Source organism: Mustela nigripes, chromosome 6, assembly GCF_022355385.1.
Source record: "Mustela nigripes isolate SB6536 chromosome 6, MUSNIG.SB6536, whole genome shotgun sequence".
Taxonomy (NCBI): Eukaryota; Metazoa; Chordata; class Mammalia; order Carnivora; family Mustelidae; genus Mustela; species Mustela nigripes.
The window spans coordinates 4,897,167-4,918,010 of NC_081562.1; the positions used below are offsets into that span (position 1 = coordinate 4,897,167).

The 20,844-nt window shown below is 57.0% G+C and overlaps 1 protein-coding gene across 4 annotated transcripts in view; it reads right to left on the reverse strand.

Annotated features, from left to right (window-relative positions):
- The window catches only part of PARVB (parvin beta), a 93,068-nt gene that overhangs the window by 29,715 nt on the left and 42,509 nt on the right, over positions 1 to 20,844 (reverse strand). For all 4 annotated transcript variants that reach the window (XM_059401828.1, XM_059401830.1, XM_059401831.1 and 1 more), the window contains exons 2-4: positions 19,592 to 19,681; positions 16,866 to 16,936; positions 3,530 to 3,632 (exon numbers count right to left, since the gene is read on the reverse strand). In XM_059401828.1, coding sequence (XP_059257811.1) covers positions 3,530 to 3,632; positions 16,866 to 16,936; positions 19,592 to 19,681 — 264 coding nt within the window. The remainder of the gene's footprint in view (positions 1 to 3,529; positions 3,633 to 16,865; positions 16,937 to 19,591; positions 19,682 to 20,844) is intronic.

Genomic DNA, 20,844 nt, shown 5'->3' on the forward strand with positions numbered 1-20,844 from the left:
TAGAGACTGGAGACTGGAGGTTAGAGACTGGAGACTGGGGGTTAGAGACTGGAGACTGGGGGTTAGAGACTGGAGACTGGGGGTTAGCACAGCCAGTCTCCCCCGAGGCCTCTTTCCCCAGGTCCTCACGTACATCTGTGCTTGCTTTCCTCTTCTTAAAAGGACCGCAGCCCTATGGGTTTAGAGGCCACCTTCCAATGACCTCATTTCAACCTAACAACCTTTAGAAAGACCCTGTCTCCAACTACAGTCATACTGCGGGGTTCTAGGGATTACGATTTCAACTTAGAGGACTTCTGGGCAGGGGGACTTCAGGGCGGGGTGGGGGGGACACAATCCAGCCCAGGACAGGAACTGAGGAGGCTAGTGGTTCGCGGGTGCTGCCCAAGGCCAGTCCTGCTGGATCAGACGGGCTGCCCGTGTCGCCTGCATCACCGCCTAGTGACAGGCTTTGCTGCGGCAGCACCTGCCTTCGGAGCACGGAGAGGGACAGAAGACGCCGGGGGTGGGGGTGGTCCTCAGATGTGGTTGGCAAAGGTGCTGCGGCTGAATGCGGGGCCGTGAATATGCCTTGCACAGGGAGGCCTGCCTTTTGCAAGGAGAAGGGAGCTCCGTGAGTTAGAAGCAGGACCCCAGTGGGCCCGGGAGCCCCCCGGGGACACTGGCAGCAGCACCCACCCTCTGCCCGCAAATGGCCTGAAGCCTGCCACGGGGCAGAGTCGGCAGCTGTTTCCAGAGTCTGCGCTGAAGAAGAGGGACCCATCCGGGGTCGTGCTGGGGACTCACACTCCGCCCTCTGTTCTCACTCCCGGCTCCTTGAAACATCCTTCCTCTACCCCTCCCGAGGGAGCACTCCCCGGGGGCCTCCTCCCTCACGGCTGGACCCTCAGACTCCTTCACGGGCTCCTCCTCTTTCTGACCCCTTCCTGACCAGGCAGGGCCCCGGCCGCAGACCTCTCCTCTCCCCGGGTGCACAGAAGTCAGCTTTGGCCTTGGCCCTCGCCACAGTCTCCTTTTTGGCATCGGCTTCTACCTTTGGAGACAGTGACGAGCCCAATGTCTAGTCCACCCGGGTGCGATTCCTGCTAGCCCTGGGCTCGTGGACCACGTGCTCACACGGTCACTGCGGCAACTCGTCAGTAAGCCAGCAGTAAGCCATCGACGAGCAGGCAGCACGTGCCGATTTTCTGTTCAGACCCGAATATTCTCCTCCACGGGTCTCTTCCTCCCGCAGACCAGTGTGCCAACCCCCTTGACATAGGAGTGATTTTAGAATCGCCTGATCAAGTACTCAGGTAAGATACTGACAAGGGACAGAAGGCAGCTGCTCCGACAGAGGCTGCCGAGCAAGGGCCGCTCCCGTGACACTCTGTGGGTAACACAGCCAACGCGGGACGATGGAAAATCACGCAGCTTCACAGCGCGTGTGGAATCTGCCAGAAGAGGAGAGGACCAAAAGGACATGCCTCAAGGGGCAAGACTCCTTACCTGATACCTGCTCTAAAGACCCCCCTGTCACTTGTTGCCTGGTGGGCACCAGCATCGTAGACAGGCAAATTCAGAGCCCGTCCTATGATTGGTGACAGTATCGAGGACCCCCCCTACCCCCCACTCCCCCACTAGAACTCAGGCTCAGGACATGATTTTTTCAAGCAATTGGGTTAACGGAGCCACAGGGGCATGCAAAAGCCTCAGAAGGAAAAAAATCTGAGTGCTATTACTCTGAAGTTTGCTTCTGAAACTGCTAGGAAGAACCTCTCTCTGCCAGGAAGCCAGGCACCTGCTAGAGGGCCCGTTTCCTGACAGCAGCATCACCCACTGCCAACGCTTTGAGTCCAAGGGCCGAAGGGGAGCTCGGTCCTCACCTCAGACAAGGAGGACATCCGGTAACCCGGGCAGCTCCCCCATCGGAAGAATCCTTGCCTCCGGATCCAAAGATGCGTGCACTCCCCTCCCGTCTCTACTGAAGGGGTGGGTCACCGTGTGTGTCCACTGTGATGACCCTGAGGGCACCGTAGCCCCCGACAGGGCTGAGGATGACCCCGGGAATGACTATACCAACAAAACGATCTAAAACACCAGAACTCTGACTGATGCTTCTTTTTTTAAATCCGCACATAATCCACGTACAGTGTTAGATCAGTTTCAGGTATACAATGTAACAATTCAATCTGCCATTTTTAATAATAAACAGACGATAGTGATTACCAACCCCAATACTGTTTCAGATTTGGGCTTGTACCTCGGAGAGTCATTCCGAGATGGGGATCCTTGGCTCAGCCAAACCCTGAGAAATTCTTGGCCGTGTGGCATTCGGCCAACTCACAAATCTGGGCCGTCCTCTCTGGGAGAGGCTTCCAGGTTCCACGGTGTGAAGCATCAGCTCTGGGCTGCTGAGCTCTCCACCCTCACCTGGCCGCTGACTGAGCTAGAACAGGCCCCGGTTCCTGCAATACCCACCTCCTCAACCCCCAACCCACCCTCCTCCCAAGGGGCTTCTGGTTCCCCAGCTGCTCAGGGACAAACCCAGCTGTCACGTCAGCCTCGACGTCAGCTCCAACCTCTAAGATCTCTCCCCCAGGGACTGCACCCACCCAATCTGAGCCACGTCATCTGATACCCAGGCTCCCTGATCTCCCGCGTGATCTCAGCTTCTGCCCCCGAGCCCTCCCTTCTGTACCCAGAAGCCCAGATGACTTTGTAAAACGCTTAGCTCGGATCATGTCACGGCCCTGCTCAAAAGCCCTAGCGGCTTCCAATCACGTGCAATAAAAGCCTTGGTCGACCAGAGCTGGATGCGACCTGCCTCGTCCCATTTCCCAGCCCTGTCCAGCCCCCATGACCCCTCTCCCCCACCTCCTGCAGGCTCTTCCCACGGGTCTTTAAACACTACACTCTTCCTCACCTCAGAGTCTTGGCCCAGAATGTTCTTTCTGAGACAGATGTCCCCTCCCCAGAGGGCCGCCCCCACCACCAGACCCTCTCCAGCCCATGACCCTCTGGCTTCCTTCCTAGCGTGTGCCACTCTCTTAAAGCACCTGTCTGTGTCCTGTAACATTTCTCCTTACTCCCTCTGCTGAAATCAGGGGCACAGGTGGGCGAGGAGACCCCCCTCCCTATTGTTACCACTGCATCTCCAAAGCCCAGACCCAAACCTACCACAAGCTGAATCTTCGTCCAGCGGACGAACGACCAACACAAGCACAACTTTTTCCCTCCCGATGTACTTTCAGAGGATGGGCAGAGTAAGGGAATGACATATGGGCCATCACCAATTGCATGTCTTTCAGGGCAAATTGCATCAGGCCATTCCCTCCCCACCCCACCCCCCTGCAGGAGGGCTGGCCTGCAGAGGAAGCGGCACCATTCTCGTCCCTTCTCCCTGGCCCCACGGGAACGTTCTGGAACCTGGGCGTGGCCTGCTGCAACGAGGAGCCGCCACCTGGAGCATGGGCTCAGAGCTGCGGCTCCAAGGCTGCCCTGAGGACGAGCAGCCCATGCCCCCTTGCTGGGGATGCCCGAGACTCACCCAAGAGCTTCTGTAGCACCTGCCCGTCGTAAAAGTCCTCCTCCAGCTGCTTCACGATGATTCTCTCCTCCACCAGGACGTCATTGATCCAATCAATGAGAACCTGCGGACAAGGAGCGTCATGGCCTCACTTGCCATGCCAGGCAGACCAGGGCACCGCCAGAGCAGACCCGGGAACTGAGCCCTGCTGGGCACCGAGACGCACCCCGGCACAGCAGCCGAGCAGACAGGAAGGGAAAGACACGGCCTCGGCGGCTGGACTTTGCGTGGGATTTCATGAGGGGACGGGTGGAGGGCTGCCACCGCCGTGACCCTGGGCATCCTCCTGGTGGGAGCTCGGGTGCACGGGGATGCTCTCAGGAAAAGGAAATGAGGATTCCTGTGCCCGGCGGCTTGGAGGAAGGCGTAACATGCGTGACAGCAGCACTGACCCTCGCGGCCCGAGGCACGACAGGTGGCCCATTCGACATCCGTCCATCCCTCCGCTCCCACAGGATCTGCACCAGAGCAGCTCCCGTCACCCTGAGCCTAAAGCCCTGGAGAGAAGGCTGTTCCAGACGGCCCGTGATTGACAGCTCTGAGCCCCTCTTCCTTTTAACAGCTTTCCTGAGATAGAATTCACATCCTACACCATCCACCCTTTGAAAGTGTGCAATTCGGGGGTTTGTAGTCTTCATGGACTCGTGCGCCCATCACCACAATCAACTGAGAACAACGTCATCACCCCCAAAAGAAACCCACGGCCCGTAGCAGGCCCTCCGAGCCCTCCTGCCAACCACTCCACTCTTGCTCTCCGTCTGTGCATCCATCTATTCTGACCTTTCGTATAAATGCACTTTCATGCCAATGGGATTCCCTATAAATTTCGTATCAATGGTATTTTATGTAATACGGGAGATTCTGCGTCTGGCTGCTCTCGCTAGGCACAATGTTTTCAGAGCTCACACGCTCCGAAACCCGGGTCAGAACTTATTCCCTCCCGTGGCAGAATGACACCCCGGCACACGGATCTGTCACGTCTCGTGGGTCCACTCGTCCTAGCTGAGGGCTTCTGCACTGGCGCCACTTTTCGTGGCGTTGGGGAGTCCTGCTGCCCAGAACGTGGGCGTCCCGGTTTCCATGTGAACACACGCTCGCTTCTCTAGGCCAGCCTCCCGCTGGGGACTTTTTTCAACAAAGTTTCCACTCTCCTCCTGGCGACCAACGACCAACGTATCATAAGAGATGACAGCTTCCGCTGTGAAGAGATCTATGGAGAAACAGGATTCCATTCGGCCAATCCCACTTCAGCCACTAAAGCAAACGGATGCCTGAACAGACTCAATCAAAAACAGAACAGGATCTTCCTTGTGCTGGCAAAACTAATAAAACTACCTAATTGGTCTCAATGACCTTTTGGAACTGGGACGTTATGGCCCCTCTCGAAGACGAACAAAAGGGCACAAGTCTAGAATATGGAGTTCTCTGTCACCCTCTGAAACAGATGTAGCCTGCAAAACAGGCCACAAAGTAAATTTCTGTGAAGCATCTTCTGTTTTCCCACTAACTCAAAAATGTTAAATCAGACACACAATCCCATGAAGAATGGAAGGGAAGAGAAACGCAGGTCTGGAGGAAGGAAGAAAGAGGTGAGCAGCTCTGCGGCCTTCTGGTTTCGACAAAGCCATCCGAAAGGTCAGCAAACAAGCCAGCGACAGTTCTCCCACACCGTCCCCCGCCCGCTCCCTCCTGCTCCCTCCCCAGGGCCAGCTGCCTGGGTTGGGAGCCTGGCCGGGGGTCTGGAAGCCAGAGCTCACCCCCCTCCCGCCTTCCAGCACCTTCCTCCACGGACGCCATGCTTGTCCAGCTTCTTTCCTCCCCTCCGCCCTCCCTTCCAGTTCCCCTGGGGAGTCTTCCGTGACCTCTGCGGCCATGTCTCTGAGGCTTCGCCCCGCACAACTCTTCCTCTTGCTCTCCACTCTCTTCCAAGGCCAGCTCATGCCTTCCCGCAACTTCCAACACAGTCCCCAATCAGAAACCCCTAACCATGCAGCCTCACCTCCATGATCCTGCTGTTCAGGCATCCCTAAAAGCATCTCTGAAAGAATTCACCTCCCTCCAAACCTGCCCCTTTTCTAGGAAAGAAACAGAACACCATCCACCAGCGCCTGGACTTTACCCCTCACCCCACTTCTGCCCACCTCAAACCTGGGCCCACTTTTCACCCTCTCCTCTTCACCGACCTTGACTAAACCACCTCCCTGAACCAAGGCACTTCCAACTGAACATCTGGCCTCCTTGCTGGTATTCTCAAAAACCCCAGGTTCCTCTCTGCCTCAGGACCTTTGCACGTGCCATTCCTTCCAGCCTGAACACATCTCCCTCCCCCACTCCCTGGCCAGCTCACACTCATCTCTCAGGTCTCAAAAGTCCCTATCAATCTCTGACCACCCTGTCCCATCCAGGCCACGAGCCCCATCACCCCCTCAGCACAGCCAAGCATCGTTTCCCTGACCCTGTTCACATTTATGTCATGATCTCCCCCACTGGACCCAAAGCTCTCTGCAGGTGGGAGCTATAGCACCAGTGGTTCCATCCCCACCACTCAGGGCTTACTGCCTGCCAGAAGCAGCCACCAAGTTGACTAACCAACCTACTGAGCATCCACTACGTGCAACATTCTGGGTATAAACAAGACAAACAGGGCCTCTGTTCTGACATTCGAATCCGACATGAAGAGAGACACAAATACACACACTTGCAGACCGATCCACGTTAGAGAGAAAAGAAGGCAGCGTAGAGTGGAGAAGGCTGATGCAGACACCCAGCTAGGCAGTGAAGGTCAAACGCCAAGAGTGACCGGCCATGTTGACGGCAGGTGCCCTGACCTGATACGATGGGATGAGAAGGGCACCGTACCTCTCTGGGGTTCCTCCTGAACCCATGACCCCACTCTAATCCAGAGGAAAACACCAGACAAATTCCCAGAGAGGGACATTCTCCAAAGTTCCAGGTCAGCACTCGTCAAAATGGACAAGGTCATCATACACACGGAAAGTCTAAGAAGCTGCCGGAGCCCAGAGGCGCTGAGGAGACACGATGATGAACTGTCATACGGGATCCCGGATGGGGTCCTGGACCGGAAAAAGGACAGTGGGAAAAAGAACGAAGGAAATCTGAATAAAATGTGGACTTTGGTTAATGTGTTGTATTAACTAAATACAGCAACGTAGTAATACTGAACAATGTGCCACGCTACCAGAGGACGTTACTAAGAGGGGAAATCAGGTGTGGATTTACGGGAGCTCCCTGTACTCTCTCTCACTACTTTTCTATAAATTTATAACTTGTTTAGAAAATAAAGTCTATTAAAAAAATAAGGCAGCGTTTGGAGATGGGGGGGTACAGTGGCCATCGGGGACCAGGAGGCCAGGGGACTTCCTGGAGGAGGTGATCTGAGCAGAGATACACCCAGACACAGTGGAGGGCGTGAGCAGGGCAGGAGCGAGGGTCAGAGGCGAGCCTGGGAATGGGCAGGCGAAGCAGGGTGCAGGACTGGGAGCGGGAGAGAGACAGGGAGCGGCTGGGCGGTGCGTGGGACATCGCCAGCCTGTCGAGGTCTCGGGAATGGTGTGAGGTCAAGAGGAAGACCCGTGCCATGGGCCGGCGGCCAATGAAGGGGAGAGCAAATAGAGGGAGACAGTCCAAGGAGGGAGAGAAAGTTCTAGAAGCAGCTGGGAGCATCTGGGGCTGGGGCGACGTCTGCCCCCTCTGACCCCGGCATCCACAGAGGTAGGCAGAGACCCTCTAAGCCATCCGGGCCCCATCACCCACCCTCCCAGGACCCCGGTACCACGGCTGCCAGCTGTCCCAGGAAGACCTGCCCCGTCCCTTTGTCTCCACATGGCCACCAGCAAACCTGCTCCCGGCAGGATCCCGTATTCCCCCAGGGCTCTACCGTGGTCCTTTTATCAGCAAGTTCACAGCAATCACAGGCACCAAGTGACAGTGTTCCACTCACCAGCTGTTACCGAGCACCTGCCTCCTGTCCTGCGGTGGGGGGCAAAGGTGTCCCCGACCTCCGGGAGCCGACACTCCAGCTGGGAGTTGGGCAGAGAAGAACGGGGAGCACGAGCGGAGCGGCGGCAAATCGAGGCCACGGAGGCGCAGAGCTCTGCCCCGACGTCTCAGGGGAGGGGGTGCATTCGGAAGGCGAACCCACGGCAGGCAGGGCAGGAGGGCCGGGTGCCCCCCAGGAGCCAAGCCAGAGCCGCACGGCCTCCCTCGGGGCTGGAGTCTCAGAGAACCGCCTCTTCCCTGCGCTGAAACTGCCGGTCCAGGGCACAATTTCACAGACCACGCTTTCTCCGGACAGAGGGGGGGATGCTTCCTTCGCCCCTGAGACCAAGAGACCTGGAATGACCCCCACTGTGGCCCTCTAAGGCTGACCCACTGCCCGGACCCTGAGCCCACTCCCCCAGCCACAGAGCTGAGACCCCTGTGTCTACGCACCCCCCCACACACACACACACCATCCCGGGGCCTGTTCTGGCCACCTGATGAGATTTACTGATGTGGATTTTTTGCAAAGCGTGTCGTTTACACTTAAGAGATAAAAATGAGTGCCAGGGACGGCACCTGCTACCTTAGCCTCCCCACAGCACCCAGCAAAGCCCCGAGCCATAAAGGGTCATAAATGCCAGGTAAGTGACTACTAATGTTTCTTATGTTGTCTATACTTTTTGGTTACCACCTTTAAAACGATTTTGTAGGCAGAATTTTCAAAGATCCCCCTAAGATCCCAGCCTGCTGTGTACAGGTCCCTATCAACCCTGGGACTGTGAAGACGATAGTCCGCACCCCATGGTGTGGCGATTATAGGGTCCAGCTGACCTCAAGAAAGAAAGGGCATCCAGGTGGGCCTGACCTAGCACATGAGCCCTCTGAATCTGCATCTAGAGATCAGAGACCACAGGCAGAGAGAGGGGGAGCACAGGGGAGAGCCTCTGCGCTGGCTCCAAAGGCAGCAGGGCCCACCTGAGAGGAGAGGACTGTAGGGGCAGAGAGCTGACTCCTCCCCAGAGCCTCCAGAAAAGAATTCAGCCCGGTGTCACCCAGAGCAGAGAACCCAGCCACACCTCTAACCTGCTCAACTATGCCCTAATCAACAGCTGTTGCTTTAAGCAGATGAGCTGATACTTAGTTACGCATCAATAGAACACTAAAACAAAAGGCATTCGCTCCGCTCAAGCATCAGCCTCATAAGCAAGCACCACTACCACCGCCTACAAAACCCAGTGTGCTGCATGTGCAGGCAGGGACCCTAGACCCACGCTTGAGGCCCAGAACCACCCACCCCGAGTTCTAGCCATGGGACCTGGAGCCATTTAACATCTCTGGTCCTCGAAATCTTCGTTAAAAAGGCCAAACAATGCCTACCCCTGTGTGTGCTGCATGACCCAGCAATTCCAGTTCCAGATGTTTCTGCCAAGGTACTAATCCAAAAGGGCCCCTAGACATTTACTAACTCTGGAATGACTCCAATTTTTGTGTAGCAAAAGCTATATACACAGAAGACAAAGCCTGAAGGGACACAAATCAAGGAAAATTACCACTGCCTTCTGTTTGATTTTTGTCTTCTGGGTTTTCAGCAGTCTCTGCTGCGCTGGTAGCTGGAAAAAGTAATAATAAATACCCTTTTTAAAAAATCACTATCCAGATGGCGTCTTTGCAGAAATTGACAAGCAGATCCGAAAACGCATATGGAAATCCAAGGGCTCCCAAATAGCCAAAACAACCTCAAAGAAGACGAAAAAAGTTGGAGAACTCACACTTCCTGATTTCAAACCAAACCAAAAAGCTGTGGTAATAAAGCTGCGTGGCACTGGCGTAAGGACAGACACAGAGACCAAGAGAATCCAATGGAGAGGCCACCGACAGTCCTCCCGCTATAGTCTACCGAGAGCCATAACGATGCTAATTCATCGGTGCTGGGACAACTGGGTATCCACATGCAAAATAATACACCACACACAAAAATCAAAACCAACTCGAAATGGGTCAAAGACCTCAGTCTAAAAATGAACACTATAGAAGTCTTAGAGAGCAGAGTAAACCTTCATGAGCTTGGATTAAGGAAGATTTCTTAGCTATGACACCTAAAGCACAAATACAAAAGAAAAAACTGCTAAATCAAATTAAAACTAAAAGCTTTTGTCCTTCAAAAGATACCAGCAAAGGAGTGCGTGCACGACTCAGCTAAGCATCTGCCTTCGGCTCAGGTCCGATCCCAGAGTCCTGGGGTCGAGCCCCTCATCGGGCTCCCTGCTCAGCAAGGAGTCTGCTTCTCCCTCTCCTTCTTCTCCTCCCTTCCCCACCGGCTTATGCACTCCCTCTCTCTCAAATAGATGAATAAAATCTTTAAAAAAAAAAAAAAGATACGTGCAAGAAAGTAAAAAGATAGCCCACAGAATGGGAAAGAATCTTGCAAAATCCTCTGAGAAAGGGTCTGTATCTACAATGAGTAAAGTACTCTTACAACTCAAAAATAAAAAGACAGCCAATTTTAAAATGCACAGAAGATCTGGAGAGACTTTTCTCCAAAGAAGCACACGCATGCCCAACACACGAAATGATGGTCAACATCACTAACCATTAGACAAATGCAAATCAAAGCCCTGGTGAGATACCATTTCCTACCAACGAGGGGAGCTCTATTAAAAACACAACAACAGAAAGTGTTGGCAAGGATGTGGAGGAACTGGAATGTTTCCCACGTTGCTGACAGCATGGAAAATGGTGCCCTTGGCAGAACAGTGGTAGTTTCTCTGACGGTTAAACACAGAATCATCACCTGACCCAACCATCCCACTCCCAGGCATGCGCCAAAAGAGAATACCGAAAACACGTGTCCACGCAAAATCTCGTACCCGGATGTTCAAAATATCCACTGCTCAAAACAGCCAAAAGGCAGAAGCAACCCAAAGTCCATCAACAGATGAAGAGGTAAACACAGTGTGGTCAAGCCACGCAGGGGAATATTACTCAGCCATAAAAAGGAATAAAGGTCTGACATCTGTTACAACATGGATGAAACTTACAAACGTGAAATTAGCCAGTCACCAAAGTCCACATACCGTATGGTTCTCCTTATAGGAATCATTCAGAATCGGCAAGTCTAGGGAGACAGGATAATTCCACGGAGATGGAGCAGCTGCCGGCACAGGGAGTGGGAAGGAATAGAGACCAACTGTTGATGGGGGTGGGGTTTCTTTCAGGAGTGATGAAAACCTTCTTAAATTGATTGAGGCAACAGTTGCATGACTCGGGGAGGAGACAGTCCCCCTGCGGATACCAGCTCAGTAAAGCGGTTATTTGATTCATCTCTGGAAGGTAGGTGTTCCCACCTGCTCCTGCAGGGCCGTCTGAGGACTCGTGAGGCGGCCCAGCTCTAGACGGGTACCATGATCTACACAGGTGTTAGTGCAACCGTCCCTGGAGCTCTCGGCATGTCCAAAACTCCTTTCTGATCACTCCGCATAACCAGCAGCACCCAGTACAGGCCAGACATGGCCCTCAGCGTGGGAGATACAAACATGACCTCGTCTCTGCCCCACGTGGAGCCGTTGAGGCATCACAGCGGCTTGCTGGGGAGCGCATGTGCGGGAAGGGAATATACACATAGGAGGACTGAGGAGCCAGGCCCATCTCGTCCTACCTCGGCTACTAGAAAGAGCTGGTCCCCACCCTGTGGGGAGTCAACACCCAGCCACCTCTCTGATCTGATCTCTGACCACTGTCCTCCTGCCACACTGCCCTCCTCACTCATCCTTATACACGCTGGGTACATGCATACCACAGGACCTTTGCACTTGCTCTTGCCTTCGCAGTGATATTCTTGCCCTACGTATCAACAGCAGCTCTCTGTTCAAATGCCACCTCCCTGACCATGGCGCCTAGAACAGAGGGAGAGAAAGCCACCCTGCTTCTTGTTTGGGGCTCCTTCAAAGCACTCCTGGCCTTCGGGCCAAACATTCATTCCCCAAATCTGTCTCCTCAGCTGGCCTGTCGGCCTCCATTTTGCTCAGTGACATATCTCCAGTGGCTATGCTTGGGACACACAGACGCACAGAAGGTGTTCAAGCCACCTACAACATTGCTCACAGACCCGGGCTGGTCTCTTGGGCACACAGACACCCGGCGCCAGAGGCTGCCTCGCCCGGAGCTCAGTCCCGCTGGCAAATACACAAGAGACACCGCTTCTGCTACGAAGACAAGGAATCTTAAAAAAAACCCATCCGGTCGCTGACCTGATCGACCCCAGAACAGGACTCAAAGGGATGCAGATCCCATTCCCCACAACAGGCCACAGGAGTCAGCTCTGGGAAGCAAAAGGGACAGGGCACCCAATTCCACTGCCACCCCTGGGGGAGAGGCAATCTCGTCACTAGACACCCCGAAGCACCGCCATCCTCCTCCCCCGCTCGCCCGTCTTAATCCCGTTTCTCGCAAGGCTTTTTCAAGATAGTACCAATCATTATTTCCTGGACGTACTCATTTGCAAAGCCCAAATCCTGCCGGCAAACGTCTAGGACCTACATTGACGATGCCCTCGGCTCGTGTTTTTCACAGGCTTGCCTTAAGCAGAATAAAAAAATTACTTGTCCTCTCATTCCCCCGAAGGATAATCAGGATCTGCGGCCTGTCTCCCCCAAAGCTATGACAGTTACGTTTTCATCACTTCCAAACAGGCTCGCCGGCTGCTTCCTCCACGGACGCGAGCCGGGGCGCAGCAGGAGGGGGACCGGCCCCAGCCGGGTGCCAACGCGGGGACGCTGCGCCGGGGCATCTCCACGCGGCTCGGCTCCAACACACCGCCCTCCGCCCAGGGCATCATTTTTTCTGCAACTGATTCCCTTCACGGGGACACAGGAAGGAAGAAATCAACTGCACAGCCAGGAAGAGTCTCGTCCAATAAACTGGGAAATGAGATGTGAAATCTGCTCACAGGGAGGACGGTGCACCCGGGTTAACGACATGGTCCGCTCACCTGGGCCCAGCGTGCTTCTGAGCGCGCCGGCCTTCCTCCTCTGGCTTTGGTTCTGGAAGACAGGAGGCCTGCCACGCCGTCTTTTGAGGATCATTAAAACCATCAACTTTCTCATCCATACACTGCAACCCACCCGGAGCTGCACGAGCTGCTCTGACTTGGGTGGTCCAGGAAGCTTCTGGAGGATGCTAGAGAAAAGGCCCATGGCCCACAACACCAGTGGGGAGGGTGCTGCAGAAGGTCTTCTAGGCTCTAGAACCTGCAGGACGCTCACACCCACGGCCCAGTCCCCACATCAGACCTGCCCCTGCCCCTCTGCCCACGGTACCCCAGCCACACTCAAGCTCCGAGCTCCGCACCTGCCATGGCGCTCGTGCTTTTCCCACTTCCGTCAGGGCCCGGATTTGAATCAAGGAAGCCAGACTCTAAGCACACCTCACCCCTTCACCCCTTAACGCCACGGGAGGCACAACAGATCCTTGGAGAGAATTTCTGAATGAACGGTCTCATTCATAATGCCTGGTGTGGCCTGAGCCAAGGTGCTTTTTTCCTGGGAAGCAGAGGGCAGCTGGCAATATTGTAAACGGTGACAGTCCTGCGGCAGTGGGGTCACGGGGCGAAGTCTACAGAGGGAGACAGGACGGGGGGCTGAGACAAGAGGGGGAAAGAGCAGATGACCGGGAACAGAGCAAGAAAACAAGGGCACTGACCGCGCTGCTTCAGAGATGGCCCCCTCGCGTGCCAAGACTGGGACGTGGCCAGTGTTAACTGATCTCACCCGTGACCAGCTCAGCCGGTGTGTGGCCCACGCTCCCACTGAAAACACCCTTTGGGAGCAGAATCCCTGCAAAGAACCAGCAGCAGCGTGGACAAGCAGAGTCCACGGTGCAGAGAGCGGGTCTGAAAAGCAGTCAGAACCATGCAGGTCACGTGCATGGAGGTGTTTTGCTGGAACCACCAAGACTGGCCATTCACAGTCCCCTTTCTCAAGGCGGGGGGGGGGGGGGTCCTGGGATCCCCTGTGTCAGCACCGAATTCACAAGGGCCCCAAACCTTGCCCCGGCTCCCAGAGCCCCTTTCCCAAGATTCCAACTCCGCAGGTCTGGGGTGAGCCAAAAAGACCTGCTCTGTCCCCCAGCCATTCTGACGCACTCACTCCTCTTCCTGCTGCTGGGACCTGGGTGCGGGACCCTGCGGAGTCAGCTGGGAGCGAAATCTAACACCCAGGCCTGGGAAGTCAGGGAGAGAAAACCAGTCAGGGCACCGAGGTGGGATGTCTCCAGAGGGGACATCAGGAGAAGAGGGACAGGTGGAACAGCATGCTCCATGCTGGCGGCCACAAGAGCACGGGCCAGGTGCAGACCCTAACCTTGCCCGGAGTGCAGGCTGGCCTGTGCCTCAGGGCCCCCGGAGCGTCCTGCTGGAGCGGTTGCATGACAGCCTGGAGCTGGCCAAAAAGGACTAACCTGACTTAGGCTGGGGCTCTGGGTCACGCTCTGCTCGTCACAGGGGAGGGCAGGAGACAGGCTGGTCCCCAGGGCAGTCAGTCATGCCTACCAGGTGGCAGCCCAGCAAAACACTCCAGACATGAGGCTCGGGGACCTTCCCTGGCCAGCGATGCTCAGGAACGCTGTCATATCACTGTCGGTAAGTGACGCCGTCCACGATGCCACCAGAAGACATTTGGAAATGCCACATTGAGTGCCCTCCTGGGCCCGCCCTGGGTTCCCCCTCCCCCAGCTGATTTTCACCTGTGTCCTTTCACTGGGATAAACCCTAACAGTGAGTGCCGCAGCATTCAGTGCCTTTTGCGAGTCTGTCTGGTGTCAAACCCACAGGCCGATTTGGGGACCCAAACTTGTAACTCGTGTCAGAAGTGAGGGTAGGGCTTGGGGGCCGGCCTCTGGCACCTCACACCTGGGTGGGCACAGGCTGCACGATGAGCCGAAAGGGGAGGCAGGAAGTGATGCGGGCTGGGCTCCCCCACCCCAGGGCACAGGTCACTGTGACCTGGGGAGTGGCTATGCCCCCCGCAAGGAGAAGCTGGTGCTGTCGGCAGCAGACGCTGATTCAGGGGCACGCCCGGGGCCCCCTAGCCAGTAACCCACGCACAAGGCAAACACGAGGGAACCAGGGGCAGCCCAAGCCCAGCCCCGGCATCCTAGGAGCCAACGCCCACCCACTCTAGTCGGTGAGAACTAGTACCTCCCGCACACCCTCCATCCCACCAGCACAGCGACTAACAATCCCCAGCCGGCCAACCTGCCACCACCGTCGTGCTTGACGTGTTCACACTCACTTGGAAAAGGTGTGATAAAGTGAAAAATAGGCCGCCAACCTACCTCGAGATGCTGCCTGCAGTCTGGAAGCAGGCAGAACCTTCCAGAAACTGTCCATCTCCTGGCACAGGGACTGTAGGCTGGCGGGACAGCCTCCCAAAGAGGAGTGGCCCAGGGTCATCTCTCAAACCAAGACTCCTACATTATGTCCCCAGAGTCCCTTCTGCCACAGGAGGTATTAAGAGTCACGTGGACACCCTGGGGGGCCATGACTCAGCCCACCACCCCTGCTCCCTTGCTGGGGTGGGGGACAAGCCCAAGCTAACAAGAGTGAGCGGGAAGGGAGGGGAGGCAGGCCACCCTGGGCCGACCACAGCTTGGGAAGAAAACCCATCTGTGCTCAGCCATGCAGCGTCCCGCGGGTGGTGCCGTGGCCCTCCCAGCCACCCAGCAGGGAAGCAAGGGAGAGGCTCCCCGTCTCCAGTGCCTTCTGGTCCTCCAGCTGACTGTGTCTGATGCGGTACAGGCCTGCCCATGCTGCAGCCCCCCTAATCGGCACACCCCATCCCTTGCAGCATGGCCCTTCAGCCAAATCCAGAATCCAGAAGAGCTGGGGAGCCACAGCCCACACAGGTCCCCCGGGGCAGGCCCCGGGTGCAGAGATGCTGCGGTCCCCTCTGCGCAGGCTGCTGAAGGACAAGCAGCTGACCAGCCCTTACCCCACAGCGCCCAAAACACCCTGTGGGCTTAGAAGTCACAGCGGTAGGGGCGCCTGGGTGGCGCAGTGGATTAAGCTTCTGCCTTTGGCTCAGGTCATGATCTTAGGGTCCTGGTATCGAGCCCCACATCGCGCGCTCTGCTCAGTGGGGAGCCTGCTTCCTCCCCTCTCTCTGCCTGCCTCTCTGTCAAATAAATAAAATAAAATCTTAAAAAAAAAAAAAAAAAGAAGTCATCACGGCGGCACAACAGAGCCCAGTCGGGTCAGGTGAATCCGACAGGAGCACGAAGCAGACCCCACACAGGAAGAAGACGACCCGCTCATCTCAGCACGCCCAGGGCCCAGCCCGGCGCCCAGTGTTCGACCCTGGCTGAACGAACAAGGTCCTAGATGACCAGACCCATTCAGCCCGCACACGCCTCTAACAGGTATAACCTGGCGGGAGGAGGGCTCTCCCCTCTGTCCTCATGTGAACATGAGGACGGCACCAGCTCCCCTGGGGTGTTTCAGGGAAGTGATGCCTCCAGCTTTGCTCCAACACTGAAGAAGGAGAAAGCCGAAAGGCGTGTGTGGCCGTCAATCCCAACTGTCCGCCCGACTGGGCCACGGAAGGCCTGGACGCTGGAGTCAACGTTCCCTCTGGCTGGGTCTGTGAGGATGTTTCGGGAAGACATTAGAATGTGACTGGCGGACTGAGCAAAGCCAGGGAGCCCCAGCATTTTTGGCTGGGCCCTAACACGGGCCTTTACGAGGTCAGTTTTTACCAGGAGACAATTTGGCAAAGGCTTTCCTGTTCCAGCCGTCAGCCCCCGTGAGAACACGGTTCTACACCACCTCACGTCCAGCAGCACCGGCTCAGGTGGAGAAACATTCTGAAAAGCACTTCTACTGGCCAGTGTCAGTGGCACGGACTGTGACAGACAGCGTCACAGAGCCCGGGGGTCTCCTGCGTCCGCCTTGGGCTGCAGAAGTGACCGCTTTCCCACCGCGGGCAGCTCCGGCGCGGAGCTGGGTCCCACTGGGCGAGGATGCAGTCACACCCGAGCCTTCGCTCCTCCATCGCGGGGATGAACTCTGAAGCCCGACCGTGGTTTAGATCGGAACCATGAGAACCGCCATCGGCACTCAGACACGCACGGACGCCACCAGTCAAGCCTCACCGCGGAGCCGGGGCTCAGAAACCAGGCTCAGGAGACAGAAGCTGCTGTTGTCCCACCGAATTACCACGGGGGCCCCCGAGCCCTCCCGTCGCGGCTTCCCTGACGCCTCGTCACAGCCCAGCAGGAAGGCGCTGACCGAGGCACCTCTTACCTTGACCAGCTCCTTGAACTTGGGGTCCTCCTTGGAGGTGGGGTCGATCATCATCCGCTCTTCGTTCTCCTCTGCCGGGGAAGAGAGGCCGGTTAGCACAGGCCGGCGCGGCGGGGCCGGGGGCACGGCCGACTCCCCCCCGCCCGACGCGGGGGAGGGGGACAGAGCGCAGAGAAGCCAGGCTTCTCTCGGTGGGACCGCACCGCAAGGACGGCGCGCACAGGGGCTGCACCGGTCCACGGTCCAAGCTCCCGCGGCCGCTGTTAGTAAATACGCGCACCGAGACAGCTCCCCGCGACGTAAAGTAGCACGCACCAGAAAATCAGAAAAAAAACAGCAAAAAAGGAGGGATTGCGTGACGGTTCACAGCAAAATGTGTCCATCCCTGTTCTGTTTATTTATTACCCGTTTTCCCTCCAGGTTCAGGCCTCGATCCACGGACAGTGGAGTGGGGCCCAGAGAGCTGCTCCAGCGGGGCTGGCGTGGTAGAGAGGAAGAGTGTGGGACAGCCCCCCCCACCACTGGTCCGACACCATCCGGAAAACTGGCTGGTGCCTGCATAGGGGAGGGTGTGCGAGGCACCGCGCACAGCACGCAGGGGATGGGGAGAGGGAGGCCTCGGACCCGAGCATGGGATGGGCCCGCAGGACACACGGGTGGCGAGGACCAGGCTCCTGGGGCCCAGGCAGCCTCTCACGGAGCTCGGAAACAGAATGGCTTTGAGAAGACCGGCTTCACAACAGCAAATTTTAAAACCTGACAAAGTGGAGAACTTTTTGGAGTCATGCAGATCTGACGCTTGAGAGGGTAACCCCATATGGGGGCCCTTGTGATGTCCCTGCTAAGGCCCTCAGCAGCCTCCCAGTGCTCCTGGGACCAAGGCCAGCACCTTCCACGTGGCCTCCAGCACCCCCTCCCCCCCGCAGCCTCGCGTCCCCAGCTGTCCCGGGCACTCTCCACTCTCTGGCCCTTCCAGCCTTCCCTTGCTCCTCGGCAAACCTCACCACTGCCTGCCACAGGGCCTTGGCACATGTTGCTCCCTGTCTGATACCCTTTTCCTCCACTCCACGTCCCCTGCACCTTTCAGATCTCAGTTCCAGGCGCTGACCAGGTCAGTCCTTCTCAAGGTCACACAGACTCCAGGGATAAGCAGAACCTTATGGAACAGACTGAACAACACCAGCTCCCTCTGCCCGAGAGCAGTTGTTTATAAAGATGGTAAAACGGGAGGGTTAGGGCCCAGGGAAAGGCAAGTTCAAGGCATCATCAACAAAATGAGAGCCTGCCATGTGTCTAGGATCAGCCCTTTTAGGCCTCCTGTTAGTCTAAACCAGGGTTCTCCACAGGAGCCACTGCGTCCTTCCCCTACCTCAGGTGACATGTAGCCACGTCTGGAGACATTTTTGGTTGTCCCAGCTGGTGGCATCTCGTGGGCAGAAGTCGGGGATGCTCAAACCCCACAAGACACAGGACAGCTTCCAACAGTAAAGAATTACCCAGTGCTGGATATCCAGAGGGCCGAGGTGAAGCCTCCTGGTCTGTGTCTGGCTAATTCCCAGACCCACAAGCGAGTCCCCAGTTTCCCCGGAGAGAGGGTCACCAGGAGCATGCATTTCAGCCAGACTCAGCAGCAGTAACAGTGAAGAGTCATCCTCTTCCAAGAAGAGACTGTAGCCACAGCAGACCCCAGCAGAATCTCAGGGAGCTCGCCCAGCACTTGGCTTCAGGTCTGCCAAAGCTGAACCTGCGTCTGCATTTCTCCACAAGCTCTTGCTGGCCTGGCCTGGTCACGGAAACCACAAAGCGGGGACCAACCGGGGCTTCCCTTTGAACCAAGGTTTGGAAATAAGCAGAATGTTCCACAACCGCCTTTCAGACCGACCAGATCCCAAAACACGCTTTAAGGAAATGTGTCCGTGCTGTCACCTCATCAGCGCTGGCTGTGATGTGATCCCAAGGAGCCGGGCCCCACCCAGCAAGCCCACGGCCTCGGGACAGCTTTGGCTTGTGCCAAGATTAGGATGTATTAACTACATTTCTTATTTCCTATATTTTTTAATTCTTTGACACCTCGGGGCCTGGGGACCTGGAGACACTGTCCCTCCCAGGGTTGGCCAGTTCCCAAGACAGCCAACAATTCCACTGTCACTGCCCTTGATGTGCAGGCCAACCAACCCAGAGCCCACCCCCAGCAGCCATGTGTTCCAGGGGCTCTCAGGCTCCCAGACCACAGGCCCCTGCCCTAATTCCCCCCTCCCCTACCCCCTGCCCAGCAGAGCTCCCAGAGCCCTCGGAGATTAACCCAACCAGCCAGTCCACACCGGCCTACCCTGCCCCACCCAGTCCCTCCCACAAGAAAAGACAGGCCACGCCCCCCCAGCCCCCCAGCCTCCTGCCCAAGGCTGGCCCGCCCCCACCTCGGGAACCGTGCTTGTAACAGACCATAGTTTCAACGGGGCTGAACCCCGGATCTGTCGGACTCATCCGACGGAACGACTAACACAACGGACGTGGGAAATCAGACAGGCAGAAACTTACAAAGGAAGCCGGGGTTTTCCTTCCCACCTACTTTTCTAAACAAGACCTTGAGCTAAGAGCCCTGACTCTCGGAGGCCGCCTGGCGCGATGTGTGGTCACCAGGCCGTCGCCCTGCAGCTCCTCCTCGGCCTCACCAGCCGCGGGAGCTCAGCGGCGTCACGGCAGGAGCCTGGCGGAGCGCACGGTACCTAACAGCGTGTCTTCGGGGTGGACGTCCGCCGAGGCGGGGGACATGGGCGCGTCGACGGCACGCCGGCCCTCTTCCTGCAGGTCGCTCACTGTGGAGAAAGGAAAAGAAGGGTCAGTGTCAACGGAGCAGCGGGGCCTCGCGGGGCGGCAGCAGAAACCCCCACGATCGACTCCTGCTCTGTAAGCATTTAACAAGCGTTCCCAAATGGCCCGTCGCCCAGAAAGAGTCCGCGCACGAAGGCTCCGAACCCAGACCACGTTCTGCAGTTCCTCCCTCCGGCGCCAAGCATCTCCCGGTGCCCGCCAAGCCCGGCCGGTCGGTTTACACGGCCCTTTGGAATTCAGGGCTAACACACAGAAGCTTCTGGATGCTTCCAGGTCCGCCCAAGGCTGCTGACATGGACAAAGCTGGAATCCCAGCGACAGGGCCTGAAACGGCAGCCCCCACCGCGCTCCCTGGAGAGCTGTGGCCTCAGCCAGGGGACCTGGGGGCGGACGCTGTACCTAACACGGACACAGGCAAGCCCCGAATTTAAAGTGCTGCTATTGTTGACGGTCAGGTTCAAAGGAGCAGATGCCCAAGAGCAGGTCATGGCCAGTCTGGGACACCAGAGCCTGCAACAGAATCTCACAAACCTTGACCCGGAGGCCGTGACCTGTGGTGTGGACAGCACCAGCCTGTGTGTGTGTGTGTGTGTGCGAGTGTGTTGGGTGAGGGCAGCACTCGACAATCACAGGGCTCAGAGGCACAGCACAGATGCCAGGAGCAGGAAGGACCATCGCCCCGCAGGAAAACGCCTCGAGTCACATCCGTCAGGGGGCACCACCGGGACCCTCACCCTGTTCCCCTTTGCTGTGGCACCTGCTGCTTTTGACAGTCCTGGTTGAGAGCTCTGGGCCACAGTCCCCAACCCCACGCCACGGACTGGCTGCCCCATCGGTGGTCCCGGGTCACGGGGTGCCCAGGCCTTCTCTACCATGAACCATTCTCTCCCGTGAAAACCTCTTTCCTCTTCCAGTACCGCAGTCACCGTGAACCGATCACACAGCTGATCCCGGGCATCGGAAGAGTAACCAAGGGGACGGGCCTGATGGCTTTGACGCAGGCAGCGGCACAGTTCCCCTCGACTCTGCTAGCGGCGCAACCCCAAGGAAGCCCAAGTCACCCCTCAGGGCCCCCAGGAGGACGAAATGGTGAACGTGAGCTCTCCAGGCCAGAGCCAGGAACCCAGGGGATCTGCAGACAGCCGGC